Source organism: Ambystoma mexicanum, chromosome 4q (genome assembly GCF_040938575.1).
Source record: "Ambystoma mexicanum isolate Mex_15411 chromosome 4q, UKY_AmexF1_1, whole genome shotgun sequence".
Taxonomy (NCBI): Eukaryota; Metazoa; Chordata; class Amphibia; order Caudata; family Ambystomatidae; genus Ambystoma; species Ambystoma mexicanum.
Genome location: NC_090928.1, coordinates 1,183,217,011 through 1,183,232,137, shown reverse-complemented (window position 1 = coordinate 1,183,232,137; position 15,127 = coordinate 1,183,217,011). Strand labels below are relative to the sequence as shown.

General features: G+C 43.7%; 1 protein-coding gene across 1 annotated transcript in view; it reads left to right on the top strand.

Moving 5' to 3' along the window:
* DNAH8 (dynein axonemal heavy chain 8) overlaps nucleotides 1–15,127 on the top strand; it is an 8,835,797-nt gene that overhangs the window by 7,570,636 nt on the left and 1,250,034 nt on the right. Inside the window, exon 74 of the mRNA XM_069608756.1 lies at nucleotides 3,919–4,074. Within this exon, the coding sequence (XP_069464857.1) occupies nucleotides 3,919–4,074 (156 nt within the window). The remainder of the gene's footprint in view (nucleotides 1–3,918; nucleotides 4,075–15,127) is intronic.

The following is a 15,127-nucleotide window of genomic DNA, read 5'->3' as shown; positions in this document are numbered from 1 at the left end:
TGGGCTTCGCAGTCAACTTGGAAAAATCCTTTTTGTCTCCCTCCAGGAGCTTGGTGTTTTTGGGCGCAGAGTTCCAGACTCACTCAGGACTGGTCAAACCTTCTTTAGAGAGAGTTCAAAAACTCAAGCAGAAAGCGGAGAAGTGGAGAACTAGAACCACAATGTCAGTCAGAAGATATCTGTCGCTTCTAGGAACCATGGCGTCATGTATCCCGCTAGTGAAGAACTGTCGTCTCTTCATGAGGCCAATACAAGAATTTCTGGCAGACCGATGGTCTCAAAGTCACGTATTGTGGTCCGCCAAGTTGATGATCAACCGAGAGCTACTAGAAGCGCTTTGGTGGTGGCAACTCTCAGACAATCTGACAAGAGGGATGCCTCTGCTAGAGCCGGAATTTCAATCCACAATTGTGACGGATGCCTCTCAAACAGGTTGGCGAGCTCAACTGGGATCCTTACAAGTTCAAGGTCGATGGTCCCCAGGAGAATTGAGCCTTCACATCAATGTACTGGAACTAAGAGCGGTCTGTTGGGCTCTGAAGTCATTTTAGCTGCGCATACGAGGATCAGTTGTGAGAGTGTTAACGAACAACACGACCACGATGTTCTACCTCAGGAAACAAGGGGGCACTCATTCCAGAACGCTCTCGAGCAAGGCTCCGGAACTATGGCATTGGGCCCTCAAAAAAGAAATCAACATAGTGGCTTTTCACCTACCAGGGGTGAAGAATGTACAGGCAGACTCTCTCAGCAGAGAGATGAACCAACTCCACGAGTGGCAGCTCAACGATCAGCAAGTGTTGAGCATCTTCAGGAAATGGGGTCGTCCATTGCTGGATCTCTTCACAACCGAGGAGAACAAAAAGTGCAAGCAGTTCGTCAGCAGATGGCCGCAGCCCAATTCACTGGGGGATGCGTTCTCCTTCCCGTGGACAGGCAGGTTCGGGTACGTGTTCACTCCGTTTCCGCTCATTCGACGGACCCTCCAGTGGATTCACAAATATCCATGCCGTCTGATTCTGATTGCCCCTTACTGGGCCAGGCAGCCGTGGTTTTCGGACCTGCTCCATCTATCCGTGGCAGACCCAGTGAGATTTCAAGTGACGCCGGACCTTCTATTCCAAGACAAAGGAGCAGTTTGGCATCACGACCCTGGCTCCCTCAGCCTGACGGCTTGGCTCCTGACTTCTCAGAGTTTCGTGCGCTGAACATTTCTATAGATTGTTGCCGCATTTTAGAGGCGGCGAGAGCTCCGTCCATGAATGTCTCATACGCATGCAAGTGGAAGAGATTCTATGTGTGGTGTAACGATCAACCGGGCGTGGACCCTTTAAACATTTCATCGGTGCAAATTCTGACTTATTTACTACACTTGGCGAGAGGAGGTTTGTCTTTCTCCTCCATAAAAGTTAACTTGGCGGCCATTTCAAGGTTTACTCGAAAGAGGCACTCGACTCCGTTGTTCAGTGATCGACTAGTCAAGCATTTTCTGAGAGGTTTATTTCGGATTTTTCCTCCGGCCAAGAAGTTCCCTCCTGGTTGGAGTCTCAATCTGGTGCTATCAGGGTTAATGAAGGATCCATTCGAGCCTATGTCGTTGTCACCCCTGAAATTTTTGTCGTGGAAAATGGCCTTTTTGGTGGCTATTACTTCAGCAAGAAGAATGTCGGAGCTACAAGCGCTAGTGATTGATCCCCCACACTTAAGTTTCTTCAAGGCCAAGGTGGCGTTAGCAACTAACCCTCATTTTATTCCGAAGGTACCAACTACATTCCATAAACACTCTTCTATTGTGCTACCAGCATTCTTCGCTGCAGCTTCCTCTTTGGCAGAGAAGGCTCTCCATACGTTGGATGTCAAAAGAGCATTGAAGTTTTATCTGAGTCGTACTCAAGAATTCAGGCGTACGAGACAACTGTTTTTGGATTATGGACCCTCAGTAAAGGGAAGACCAATCTCCAAACAAGGGCTAGCCCTGTGGGTTTCGTCAGCTATTGCCTTCTGTCATTCTAAAGTGGGGAAGCCTCAGCGGCATTGTGGTTGAGAATTCCGCTGGTGGACATCTGTCAGGCGGCCTCCTGGTCGGTGCCGCATAAATTTACTCGGCATTATTTCCTGGAGCAACAGCATGCAGCAGATGTGCAGATGGGACGTGCAGTCCTGCAACACCTGTTTCAGTAAGGTAAGCCCCCACAGAGGGGGGTCCCCTTTTCAATGTACCATGGTTGTTGTTTTTCTTGCTGATTGTATGTTGCGTTCCTATGGTATTGGTTTGCATTACACTGCTATGTAATCTATTCTAAGCATGTGAATCCATGAAAGATCCAATGATGGGGAAGGGAGTCGTTTCTTACCTGTAACTCCATTTCTCCAGCGTTGGTATCTTTCATGTATTCACAGGCACCCCCCGGCCTACGCTGAATGCAAACTTGGTATTGCCTCTACTTTTGGGGGTTAAAATCTGAAGGGAGCCATGGGGGCTGGGCTATTTGTACCTTACGTCCTATTGGGCCATGCGTAAGCGTCCCAAAAGGATGTCGATAGGACACGAAAGTGTTGAGTTTTTTCCATTGGAAAACATTTTAATAAAGATCATGAGGGTTCCTGACGACGGGGAATATTCTAAGCATGTGAATCCATGAAAGATACCAATGCTGGAGAAATGGAGTTACAGGTAAGAAACTACTCCCGTATAAATGATTTGGAAATGGATGATTAGATTTGTTGGGTCACCCGATTTTTTTTTTTTTCTGCACTGGAATACAAGGTCAATTTTTGGCATTCTGACATTTCGTGTGTTGCCCTCCTGAAAAAATCACATATGGTTGCTTAGGGTTGGGAGGGCAATGGATCAGGGAATTACGTAGACAAGAGTCAGTAGAAAGAACTGATGTAGGTAGAAATCTTTCCTCGCACAAGGTGCAAAAGCGGGGATGCTCCGACGAGCTAAGCTGAGGGTTACCTGTGAGGACAAGGAGTACACATTTTGGGACATCTAGGGGGCAGAAGTATTCTTACGATCTATCCCTGGTAAGGCTAAAGTAAGCACAGATAAGGACTAAATGAAGAGGGAGTTAGATGGTAGATGACACACCTGCTCTAATGTTCTGAATGTCTTATTTCCTGATATTTGACTTCTGCTTTAGTTACTCCAGTTGAATGTGGTTTCTAAGTATTTTGAGGTTTGGGGGAGGCGATGCACCTCCAGCTTACTGTAGGTGAATCAGAGAATTAACCTGCAGGGGAGTTACGGGTGTCTTAGCTGTGAGGGATGCTGATACTGTTGATAAACCCTTTCAACCTAAGAGATATGCTGTTGCTGTGAAGGAAAGCCAATTACGTGTTTGGGTCGTTATGTCAAATTTTGGCTCACTTAAAATCTCCTACAGCTCTACAGTCTAGATATTGTTACCCATTTGAATAAAGTGAGTGGGAGGTAAGAGCTTTACGGGAAGCTCCCGAAATACTAAATGGTGTGTGTTGACTAGACGAAGGTATGATTGTGTGAGCTCTCCATGTTCATCTTAGAGTTAGGAGTAGCTTGGGTTGGGAGGCGGGAATGTTCTCTTGTGGTTTGCTATCTTTGTTGTCGGCATCCATTGTATGTTCTCCGCCACGATTGTGAGGAATCTCATAGAGGTTTTGAACTCTACTTAATAATACACATGCTCAAACTTAACATAGTGAAAAATGGATTTCCCCCTCGTTTTTTGCACTGGTGGAAAATGTGATGCAATATTTATAATAGTTTTGGAGGTCCTTAGGTAAAGAAATCTGTTATTTGTGGAAGACCATTTTACTCTACAATACTTGGCCTATATTGACAACCGAGTGCATATTATGAAATGTATTATATTATTGTGTAAGCCATTCAAGTACTTATGACTTTTTAACTGGCAATGTTTTTCAATAATGCAGATCAGTGAGTGGAACCTCCAGGGACTGCCAGGAGATGACCTTTCTGTTCAGAATGGCATTATAGTTACAAAAGCAACACGATTCGCGCTGCTCATCGACCCACAAACTCAAGGGAAATCATGGATCAAAAATAAAGAAAAAAATAATGAATTACAGGTCAGTATAGGTTGTTGCTTGACTATGTTAGCTGCAGTTCTACAAACGGTGCAATACCAATTTTAACATTTATACACAACACAGGATGATACAATAGTTTTAACTTTACCAACCATGACATTAAGTAATTTGATTACTGTTAAAGTTAGTACTCGACATGTGCCATTCTATCAAATGGTTATAAAGCAGACTATAGTAACACACCTTAGTTGCTGAAATAGCAATACACAATGCAACTAACCGAGAAAACTGACAACACAACATCCTTTTACTAGCATGCTGCTGCTGACATCCACTTCCTCCACTACCTGCCTGTGGGTTGCATGACCTATATATGACTTACTCTTATCCCTCAGTGGTAACTGTGCAAAATCACACAATAGTCTGAATGCCAGATACAGATTCGGACAGCTCTTGTTTTGCAACTGTTCTCCAGTATTATACCCCAAGTATTATACCCCAAGGTTATACTTGTAATATTTACATTACACTTTGACTTCTATGTTATTGCATGTAACAACAATTGCAATGGAGTGCTTCCTCCCACAGATGTATCATTTTAGATAGATATTCCCAGCGCCAGATTAATTCGGTTTGATTGTCACCATAGTCTCCTGTGACTCCGGAAGTGATGCTACGAGTGATATATATGCAACCACATGAGCCCTATCTCCTCAGATCCTTTTCCCACATGTTCAGCACACTGTTCATCCCGCCATCTTATGTTAGTGCATTTCTGAGATATGCCTGGTATCCCTCAGTCCACATGCCTTTAGCCCTGCTATGACTGTGGAAAGATAATATCTGTGTCAGACCCCCATCACGTGTGCCATTGGTGCTTTGGGGTTGTCCATAATATGAATGACTGTGGCTCCTGTCAGTTAATGCTCACAAAATTCCTTCAGGTATGGGGTGCAAAGTTGTTTACAGACCTCCATCGGGGAAATGCTTGTGCTCCCTCTAAATCCATGGACACTAATACACTGATATATCCACAAAGCTGCCTCAGGATTCCGAGAAAGAGGAATATGCTATAATTCTACTTAGTGTAATTATTGAGCGCATGCCTAGTTTTGTGAAGCAGCTGAGTGCTCAACATGTCATAGGGAGAAGTACATGGTAAGGGAACCGGTTACACAGGATCATTACAAGCTATCAACAGGTGATGGGGTGTGCAGGGATTTGCCAGCAAGGGAACCAGGGGAGAACACAGGCTCAAGATTGAAGAAGATTGGCCAGTGTCCGGTTAGGTAGGCATTTGAGGGGGTGTCGACTGGTTATTAACGAGTAACCATTCCTTGAAGAGGAGGTTCTCGAGTTCCTTCCTGATTTGTACAAGTGAGGGGGAAAGTCTGGTGATGATGGGGAGAAGGTTCCAGAGTCTGGGGGATAGACGGAGAAGGCTCATCTTCTGATTCTTTCCTTAATGCACCAGCAGAGTTCAGGTCTGCACATGTCCTGCCTCTGGTGAATTGTAGATCTTCAGAGCTGCTGAGCTTCTCAGCAAGGTATTTTTGGGTCTTGAGGGTGATCGATTTGAAGAAGATTCAGCAGGGTTTGAAGGTGATATGTGCCTGCAACGATAACCAGTGCAGTTTGATGAAGGTTAGGGTGATGTGTTGGAATGTGCAGAGTCATTTGATGAGTTGTGCTGCAACATGTAGGACACATCTCAGGGGGGCCAGGCAGGGCCATCGTATGCACTTTTGGGGCCCTAGGCACGGACATCTTTGGGGCCCCCCCTCCACCAAACCAAACAAATGAAGGGATCAAGAATAATGGTCAGACCCCCCACCCCCATCCGTTGCGCTCACAACCTATAGGCTGATATGCTGTCTCGCAGCATAATAAGCATGTTTACTCCCTTTAAGTCCCCTTACCTTCGTCATTCTTGCTCTAATCAAAATGACAAACAAGTAGTATTTGAAGACCAACATTAGCAGTCTACGAATAGGTTACTGCTCTAGTGCATACAGGATAATTGTTATCAATAACATATAGGAAGGTGTGCAGCCTGTAGTATTAATGCAGGACCATATGTAAAAGGTACATGTCACCCATAATAGACAGAGAACTCACATTAGCTGCCTCACAGAATGCAAAAGTGCTCATGCATGGACAGAGGAGACCAATTGGAAGGAAGGAGAACGTTACACATACCATAGCATGGAGAGTGGATGACTACCAGAAAGGTGTCTTTATCCAGACAGATTGAGATTAGAAGTGGGATATGGTTTTCAAATAGTGTTGCCATTAGATATCAAAGGAACAAATGCATGTGGTGTGCGATATGAATATGCTCACTATTAAAGTGGAAGCAACCCTATAGCCAGTGAAACCAGGAATCCGTCTTTTATGAAGTTCATACCATGAGAAGGAAATCACTCTGAAGGGCTAACATTTTTGAAAGGTTTAGGGACTAGCAATATAAGATTAAATGAGATGCCCAGGATCACAAATTGGTTAAGGGTTTAAGGGGTGAAGCTGGGATTTGTGCCAACACTGTAATTTCTGCATTTGTTTGTTTTTTTTATTTGAAAGAAACTACAGTTTAAACACAACGCAAAAACTTTTGTTTCAAAAAGAAAGACAGAAAGAAAAAAATCCTTACATTGTCTAATAATAATGATAACATCCAAAATATACAAGAGGCAAGTGCAAGGACAATACAGAAAAGAGACAAGGATAAAGAAAAAAAAAGACAAAGCAAGGTTCTCATCATTTGCTTTCAAGTATCCCAACATAATGTTACACATCCCACTCTATTCTAACCTGTCGCAATCTTTCAATCGAGCACAAATTAGAAGTTGATTAGACATCTACTTTTAAGATCATGTCCATATAGTTTACAGTTGCATATACAAGTTTTATATTTTTCGCTGAGATGCATCTGGCCCACCACCCTTCACATTGTCATCTAATTGAGCAAACTTTCCAAGATGTAGTGATCGTTGGATTACAGTCTGTTCACACTCGATTAGCAAGTGTTTTGAAGTTTCAATAGCCATTCCACAAAACCGACAGAGATTATCTTTTATTGACTTGTCCTTTCTTTTCCAGAGCATTTCCTTTGTTTTCAAGTTGTTTGTCCTGAGCCTCAGAAATTGATCTCGATGGTGACGAGAAGGACATTGGATCAAATATCGTGGGTATATATTTTTTAGTTTTTTGTAGTCATATCCCAAGAATTTAATTGAGTCCATCTTGTTTTGAGATTCTTGATTTATGATTCCATGCCCAATTTTCAAATCTCTTCTTGGCATGTTGCGGGCGATTTAGTAGCTCTTGATTATTAATATCAGCTGCCTTCAAGAATGACCTTAATCGGTGGAACCAAAGACTGAGTAGGTTTTTGCTGTTTGGATCATACTTGTTTCCAAATATTTGATATGCTGGCGACGGAAACTCTATTGACATCTTTCGCATTGCTGCAATAGAGTTCCATATTACTCTTGTATGTAGCGAGTTTATTGACAGTTCATGTCTCAGTACCGTCATAGATGTCGATTGTGGCAGTCTCAACACATATCGCCAGAATCGCCCTTCCAACGAATGCCAGATTTGCTCATTGACATTCCACCCCGCCTCAGCACCAAAGCTTATGATTGGCATAACTTTTTGTAGGTAAAATTTGAGGACGGGTTCCCATGAAAACTTTCCGTATCTTCTATTGATTTTTGCTCCTTGCAAGGCAAGCATCTGCATTTTATTTTTCAATTCTTTCACCCAATGCTATTCGCAAACCGAGTTGTTAAAGTGGATTCCCAAATATCTGATGGAGTCTACAAAGGCGATAAATTCTCCAGCAACCGTCCACCTAAATGATTTGTCTTTCTTATTTTTTACATTCCCAATTGACATAATTTTTGTTTTTGCTGTATTAATCGTTAGCTCATTGCTAACCATGTATTCGTGCAGGCATGCAAGTAATCGCTGTAGTCCTATTTGAGTTCTGTCCAACAATACAAGATCATCTGCATAAATAATGCATCTGATTGGGATCCGATTAACCATTGGTGTAAAACAATGGACTTGTGCAAGGTGGTTTGGCAGGTCGGCCAGGAAGAGCTTGAAGAGCTCAGCAGCAAGAGGGCACCTTTGTTTGACTCCCTTTTCAGGCAATCGTATCTGATAGACCCCACCAATATTTAGTCTTACTTTCATAGAGGTTTGAGTATGAAGTGCTATAATTGGTTCAAGGAGTTTTGCCGGACATTGCCATTTTGCCAATTTTGCCCAAAGTAAACCGCGATTTACACTGTCAAAAGCCTGTTTCATATCTACAGAGGGAAGATGAATTTTGCCATTTGCCTTCAGCGTTTCCAATTTCAAGATGGTAAGGATTAGCAGATTAACATCTACCCCGACACCTTTCGTGAATCCAGTTTGGCGGATGTCTATAATCTGGGAGTCCTCAGCCCATTTCGCAAATTCTTTGCTTAGGTTTGATCTGAAAATGTTTCCAATCGTATCAAGGAGGGCAATTGGACGATAGTTGTTAGGATCGTTTTGGTTGCCCTTCTTGTGGATTGGAACCACTATTGCAGTGGTCCATGATTTGGGTAATTTCCTTGACGCTGCAATATTTGAGTACAACTTTTCAATTAAGCGAGCCCAATCATGTTTTTTAAGCGCCACATTTGAGATCAAATCAGGTCCGGCGGCACGTGAGTTTTTTAGTGCTGTTATTGCTCTCACAATCTCATCCAGTGACATTTTGACGGCCCATTGGGTTTCCTCCACATTTCTTATATTCGTTGTCTCGAATGATGGTTTCTTAAAAAACGTTGAAAAATGCAATACCCAAGCATCTCTTGAGATTGTGTTTGTTGGCGTAGGTGTATGTTTTGAACAGTCCTTGTTCAGGATCTGCCAAATTTCTCGTGTGTTCTTAGGAACAAGTAGGTTTAGCATTAATTCTGCCCGGTCTTGATCAACGATAATGGAGTAAGATTTTGCCCAATTTCGATATAGCGCACGTCTAGCTTTAACCGGTTCTTGTACATCTTTCCTCAGCATAGCTTTTTGTATTACTCTCAGATCTCTCCGCATTTTCTTTTTTTCTTCATGCAAGGCCTTGCTGTATAGATGTTTATGTAATCGTCCATAACACATGGAAGAATTTGCATCAATGATGTAATCAGTCAACAGCGGAATATAGTCAATTCCCTGTCCAGCTGGAATATTCATAAGCTTAGTGCCAAGGTTGTGTATTTGGTTTCCGTTTACTCGAAGACGATTCCCTCCAGCATTCACTTCTATAGCAATTTGTAGGTGGTGTCGGATGTGGTCACATCCATCATACAACCAAATTTCAAAGTACAATGATCACTATGTTTCATTTATTAGATTTGTAGATCTATGGATTTTGATTCAATGTTTCTGGAGACCCATATATAATCGAGAATGCTATGGGATGTTTCACGATACCAAGTTGCTTTTGCAGGAACATCCCCTTTTGCAGAGCCATTTAACATTAAGAGGTCGCGTGTACTCATGGCGTTTTGCCATCGCGTGCCTCTTGCATCTAAACAATCTTTTGACAAGAGCTTATAGGCCTGCAAATTATGATCATACTGGAACCAAGTGCAGTTTAAATCTCCGCAGCAGATCACATACAGGTTGTTATAAACTAGCATAGATTCATCAATTAGCTGTGTGATTGCATTTACAAAATCATTTGTGCTGATTTTTGCGGGGTTCCAATATCCATTGACTATTAATAGATGCTTCCTGGACTGAGTACGTTTTTCCATCGTGTGAATAATTGTGCCTTGCACAAACGGATTTGGATTGACCGAAACTGGGGCCGACCATGATTGAGTTATTCTCACCATCATAAGTAGACCAGAGCTTGGACGCCCTTTAACATTTCTTACAGCTGGATTGAGCAAGGAGGTAAACCCATCGTGCTTAGGAGCATTGCATAGCCATGTTTCTTGTAAACAGATTATAAACGCATTTTCCAGAGAGATGTTAAAGTCATTAAATAGGTTGTTATATCCACGTGTGTTCCAAGATGAGACCGTACATGGACTATCGTGATCTGTTTGTCATGGCTAAAACGTGCGATGCTTGTTTAGGTTTCCTTTTTTGGCTGATAGTGAGTTTGACAGAGGTCGATCTTGACTTGTGTTCTGCGCAAGCCTCATAGACTTCCGTAAATTTACTGAGTAAACGCGCTTCAGGTTATGTTTGGAAGTCTTTGTTCCTTTTTCTTCTCGTGAGACGCAATCCTTGTCGGGTTCAACCGAAATCTCAAATCCGAAGAATCGAAGATCTTCGCTGGCTCTTAATACAGTGTTTCGAATTCCTGCCGAATCAATATGGAGAAGCACTTGGTCTGAATACTTTTCAGTTCCGTATTCTACAATCTTTGTCATCTGATTCGATTGTGCGCAACAATGGGAAACATTTGAACAGTTTCATTATGTTCGTTCGATTTAAATTGACTTTGGATTCATCGCTTTGAATATTTTGTAATCGTAGTTTGCAGCATTGCAATGGACTTTTGGTGACTTTGTTGGCATGAACTCTTGTTTTAAAGTGAATGCGCTGTTTGCGTTGATTTGCCGTGAATTTCGGATTTAACCTTTGGTCATTTGCGTGTTCATCAGGTTCATTAACTGCAGTGTCCTGCTTTCTGGATAAAAGCTCGGACATAGTTTTCGCACAAGCCGTCTTAGTTTCCTTCGAGTTCAGGCCACTTTCCCTCCTTGTTGCATGTTGATGTGAGCTAGAAGCAATGGACACCTCTTGATCATCATCTATCGAGTATGTAGATAGATCACACAGATCAATTGAAGAGGGTGCGGAAGAGGATCCATTTGTTTCAGAGTCAGATATAATTCTTCTTCGTTTTTGAGCTGGTTTTTGCTTTCCGCTGTCATTATAGGCTTCAGAGGTTTTTTTGTAGCCAAATCGGGCCTTTTAGTTTTGACTCCAGTGTCTCTTTGAAATAGGCTGGGCTTTGGTGGTGATGATACATTTCTTATAAATTTCTTTACCTTTGTGTTACCAGGCCTTTTGCCCATCTTTGCTGTTTTTCATACTTCAGCGGTGCCTACAATTTCTTTAATAGCAATCAGATTTTTAGAATGTGCTATTGGTATTATAGGTCTTGCTGTGCCAGTAAAAATATCAAATGACGAGAAATGTTTCTCCGGCAGAATCAATGGCTCTTGGATGGGCACCACACATTCGATTCCTCTGACTCCTTCACTTCCCTCGTCATTGGCCGTACCGGTGTTAGGAGGTAGTTGTAATCCCTTTGCATTTTTGATATTCTCAGCAGGTAAACCTTTGGGACAGCCAGACCCGTCCGCAGGTTTAGATATGGTTGAGATTTGCTGAAGCTCAACAGGGCGACCATTGGACAAGGAATCCTTGCTGATTTGATTTGTATTGGCCACGGAGTCTGCAGCCGCATGCGCCGTATTGGATCCTTCTATGTTGGTATGTTTAGTACATTTTCCAGTACAAACAGCAGCCTCAGGGCCATGCTTTTTTCGCATCCATTTCATAGCTTCCAAGAGGCCTTCAGTTAGGTTGTCATTTTGGCAGTGGTGTCGAGCCGCTAAGGAAGCAATTGAAATTTTCGATTTGCTCCAATTTTAGGTTCAAGTTTGATAACATTGCTCCTTGGTCATGAATTGTGTCTTTTAGGGCTTCATACAGTTTCAAAAATGAAATCATGGCTAAAGATGATGCTGCCAACACATTGTTATGGATTTGCATTGCAGCTGCAGATGATAGACTAGCCTTTGCGGGTGCATGAGAGATATTTTCTGCCCCAATACTTGAATGATTTGAGAGCTTCTCGTTTGAGATTTGGGATTCTGATAGAAGCCCATTGCTCTGAGCTGACGGTGGTATTTTTGCATTGTGTTGCTTCCTTGCAATCGCCATTGGAGTGCTTGTCTTGTTCTTCGCAAATTCTGAGAGACCTATAGGCAGGTTAACACGCAACGGTCTTTTTAACGAATCAGGGGTTTTATGTTTGTTGTTTTTTTCAGCCAATGCCTCTGCATATAGAGCTGATGATTCTGGGACAGTGAGCCGTTCCGGGGAATGCCGGCTTTCCGTCATAGCTGTTGGTTTGGGAGGCTGATGTAAATTGGTCTGACGAAACAATTTTGTTGTGTCCTGCAATAAAGGTTCCGTGCCTGTCGTTGCAGCCACAGCCTCAGTTTTTTCGGCTGGTTTAGATTTTGGCCGAGTGTCCTCGATTTGATGAGGCGCAGGGTGTTCAACTTCATTTGTGTCGTTGATGGGCAAGTCTAGCAATTTTAGTGGTCGTCTCCCAAAAGGCTCTTGAATACACTTGTTGAGCACTGCATGATAACGTAGCACCTTTTTCCCACTAGGCACCAACTCAAAATCTTTTATTGCCTGTGCGTCCATCAGTTTGTGCCCCTCTTTAGCTGTTTGCGACCCTTTATTAGCTAAAGTAGGGATGTCCTAAGAATTGTTTTCCATCTCACGTACATCAGCTTCAGCTCTCTGGCCTTCAGATAATGTCATATCAATGAAGTTATTTACGGCTGCAGAGGCACTTGCAGGCTGTGTTCCTTGGATAGGAACATCCAGTTTGTTGGGCCGTGAGCCTTGTGCGCATTGTAAATTGGTTTTATCAGAATCATTTGATATAGATTCGGATGTTGATACCAACATTAGATCAGCGTCAGTAACTTCAAAAGGTGAATAGATGAGGTCAGGAGTATCAGGACTGACTGTCGCTTTCCTCATTTCAGGCATCGGATTAGCGATTGGTTCCAAATTATTTAGGGACAACAAGGCGGCTTCAGGTAGCACTATTGGGGCGGACAAGTCTTGCTCCAAGGCTTCATACTCAACGTCATTTTTGCGTCGCCTTTATGTTTTTTGGGCAGCATATCGGGAAGTATATCAGGCACCGTCCGTGGCGTGAATTCCGGGCTAACTTCAACAACAACAACATTTTCGCCGTTTTCACCATGTTTGCCAGTGACCGCAGCACCCATGGGCTCGGGAGCTTTGTTCACCGGCAAGGCAACAATCTGTTTGCTTACCTTACCATTCGACGCATCAGCTTTATTAGCTGCCGTCCAGGGGTTCTACATGCAGTGTTGTTGCAGTGTTTTGTGCCGGGTTTGTGGACCCAGTTTTTTTGAGTCTGCCATGGCGGCCTGCAGCAGACTGGGGCAGACTGGGAACTCGCCGCCGAAGTCCGCTCCGCGCTTCCAAAGCGTTTATATCAGTGGACACAAACGCAGGACTGCTCACGTTGTGCAGCTCCTCTGTAGAAAAAAAAAACACTGTAGTGACTGGGGCAGACTGGGAACTCGCCACGGAACTCCGCTCCGTGCTTCCAAAGCGTTTACATCAGTGGACACAAACGCAGGACTGTTCACGTCGTGCAGCTCCTCTGTAGAAAAAAAAACACTGTAGTGACTGGGGCAAACTGGGAACTCGCCACCGAACTCTGCGCCAAGCGTTTATATCAGTGGACACAAACGCAGGACTGTTCACGTCGTGCAGCTCCTCTGAAGCCTCGCGGGAAACGCTCACTTTCTGCATTTGACCACTTCTTTTCCAGTTCTTACCATTAACTAAAACAATCTAATTTTATAAAAATGGATTTGGAATGTACACACATCACATTACCAAACATGACCATTTTTAACAAAATGCGACTCCCCTGCTGCAGGGCCTTATCACATGTACTGGATGTGTCCCAGGGTGGCTGAATTCTGGAGGGAAGTGGCAACGCTCCTCGAGGACATCACAGCCATTCCGGCAGACCTCTCGCCCCTGAAATATCTCCTGGGCGACATAGGGAAGGTGAAGGAAACTACGAGGAGGCTATTCAATATATCATGCGTCATCGCAAAACGTTGTATCCTTAAACACTGGAAATCCCCCAATGCCCCGACTAGGACCTCCTTCCTGAAGGAACTATGCATGGTAAATGATGATGAACAATTATTTATACTGTCAGTACCATCGCCCTCTCGCCCCAAGGACATCTGGTCACTGCTGCGCTTCTATCTCTGTGACCTGGATTCAGACTCGGACACAGCATCTGAACACACACCCTGATTTGTGTTATCTGCCTATCTTGCCAGTGACGTTTTTTGTACTTATAATATGAATACTGTGGTGTCTCACTTTGAATGCTCCCTCTTTGTATGTTAATGACAGTGTATAAATTAATGCCATGCTTGTGAACTGCTCTCTTAATAAAAATATGTTTAAAAAAAATATATATATATTATAGAAGGGATCTATGCAAAATGGGAATGGTTCTAGCTTCATTCTCTCCATCAAGGGAAATATATAAGTACCAGCATACCAATTGATGTGATTTAACAAATGTAATCTGGGTTTATCTTTTGTATTTTAAAGCTTTTTTTTTTAACTTTGTTTATTTTAAATCAAGGCAGAATGATAAGTACAGACATTATATGCAGTGGTTATATAGGCATGTTGAACCCCAGTCCTTTATCCCCCCTGCGTCTTCTCCCTCCTCCCTCCCCCTGGTCCATCCGTCCCATAGGCCCTGTAGGCGGGCTCCTCCCTCCCGGGCAGTCCGGATTGAGCCTCAGCGACTATGTGTCTTCCTCCGGGCTCTCCTGGTTTTTTAAGATCCAGTGGGCCCTGGTGGGTTTGTAGGTCAGGGCGGGGAAGCACTGGTCGAATTCCAGCACTGGGGCCCAGATGTTCTGGAAACGATGTAGAGTTCCCGCTTGTGCTGCCGTCACCTTCTCCGCTATCAGAATGTCCCAAAGTTTGGTCCACCATTGGGCTATGTGGGGGCCTTCCGGGGTTTTCCAGGTTCGGGCCACCACCGTTTTCCCTGCTAGTAGGCAGTGAGTTAGTAGTTTCGCTCTGGGTCCGGAGGGCGGGTAGGTCCCGGGGATTGGAGCGCCCAGCAAGATCGGTTCTGGTTCCAAGGGAATCGTTGTTCCGGTAATTTGTGAGATGGACCCTAGGCAAGCTTTCCAGAATGGTTGGATCTTCGGGCAGTCCCACCACATGTGGAAGAAAGAGCCTGGGTGGCCGCATCCTCTCC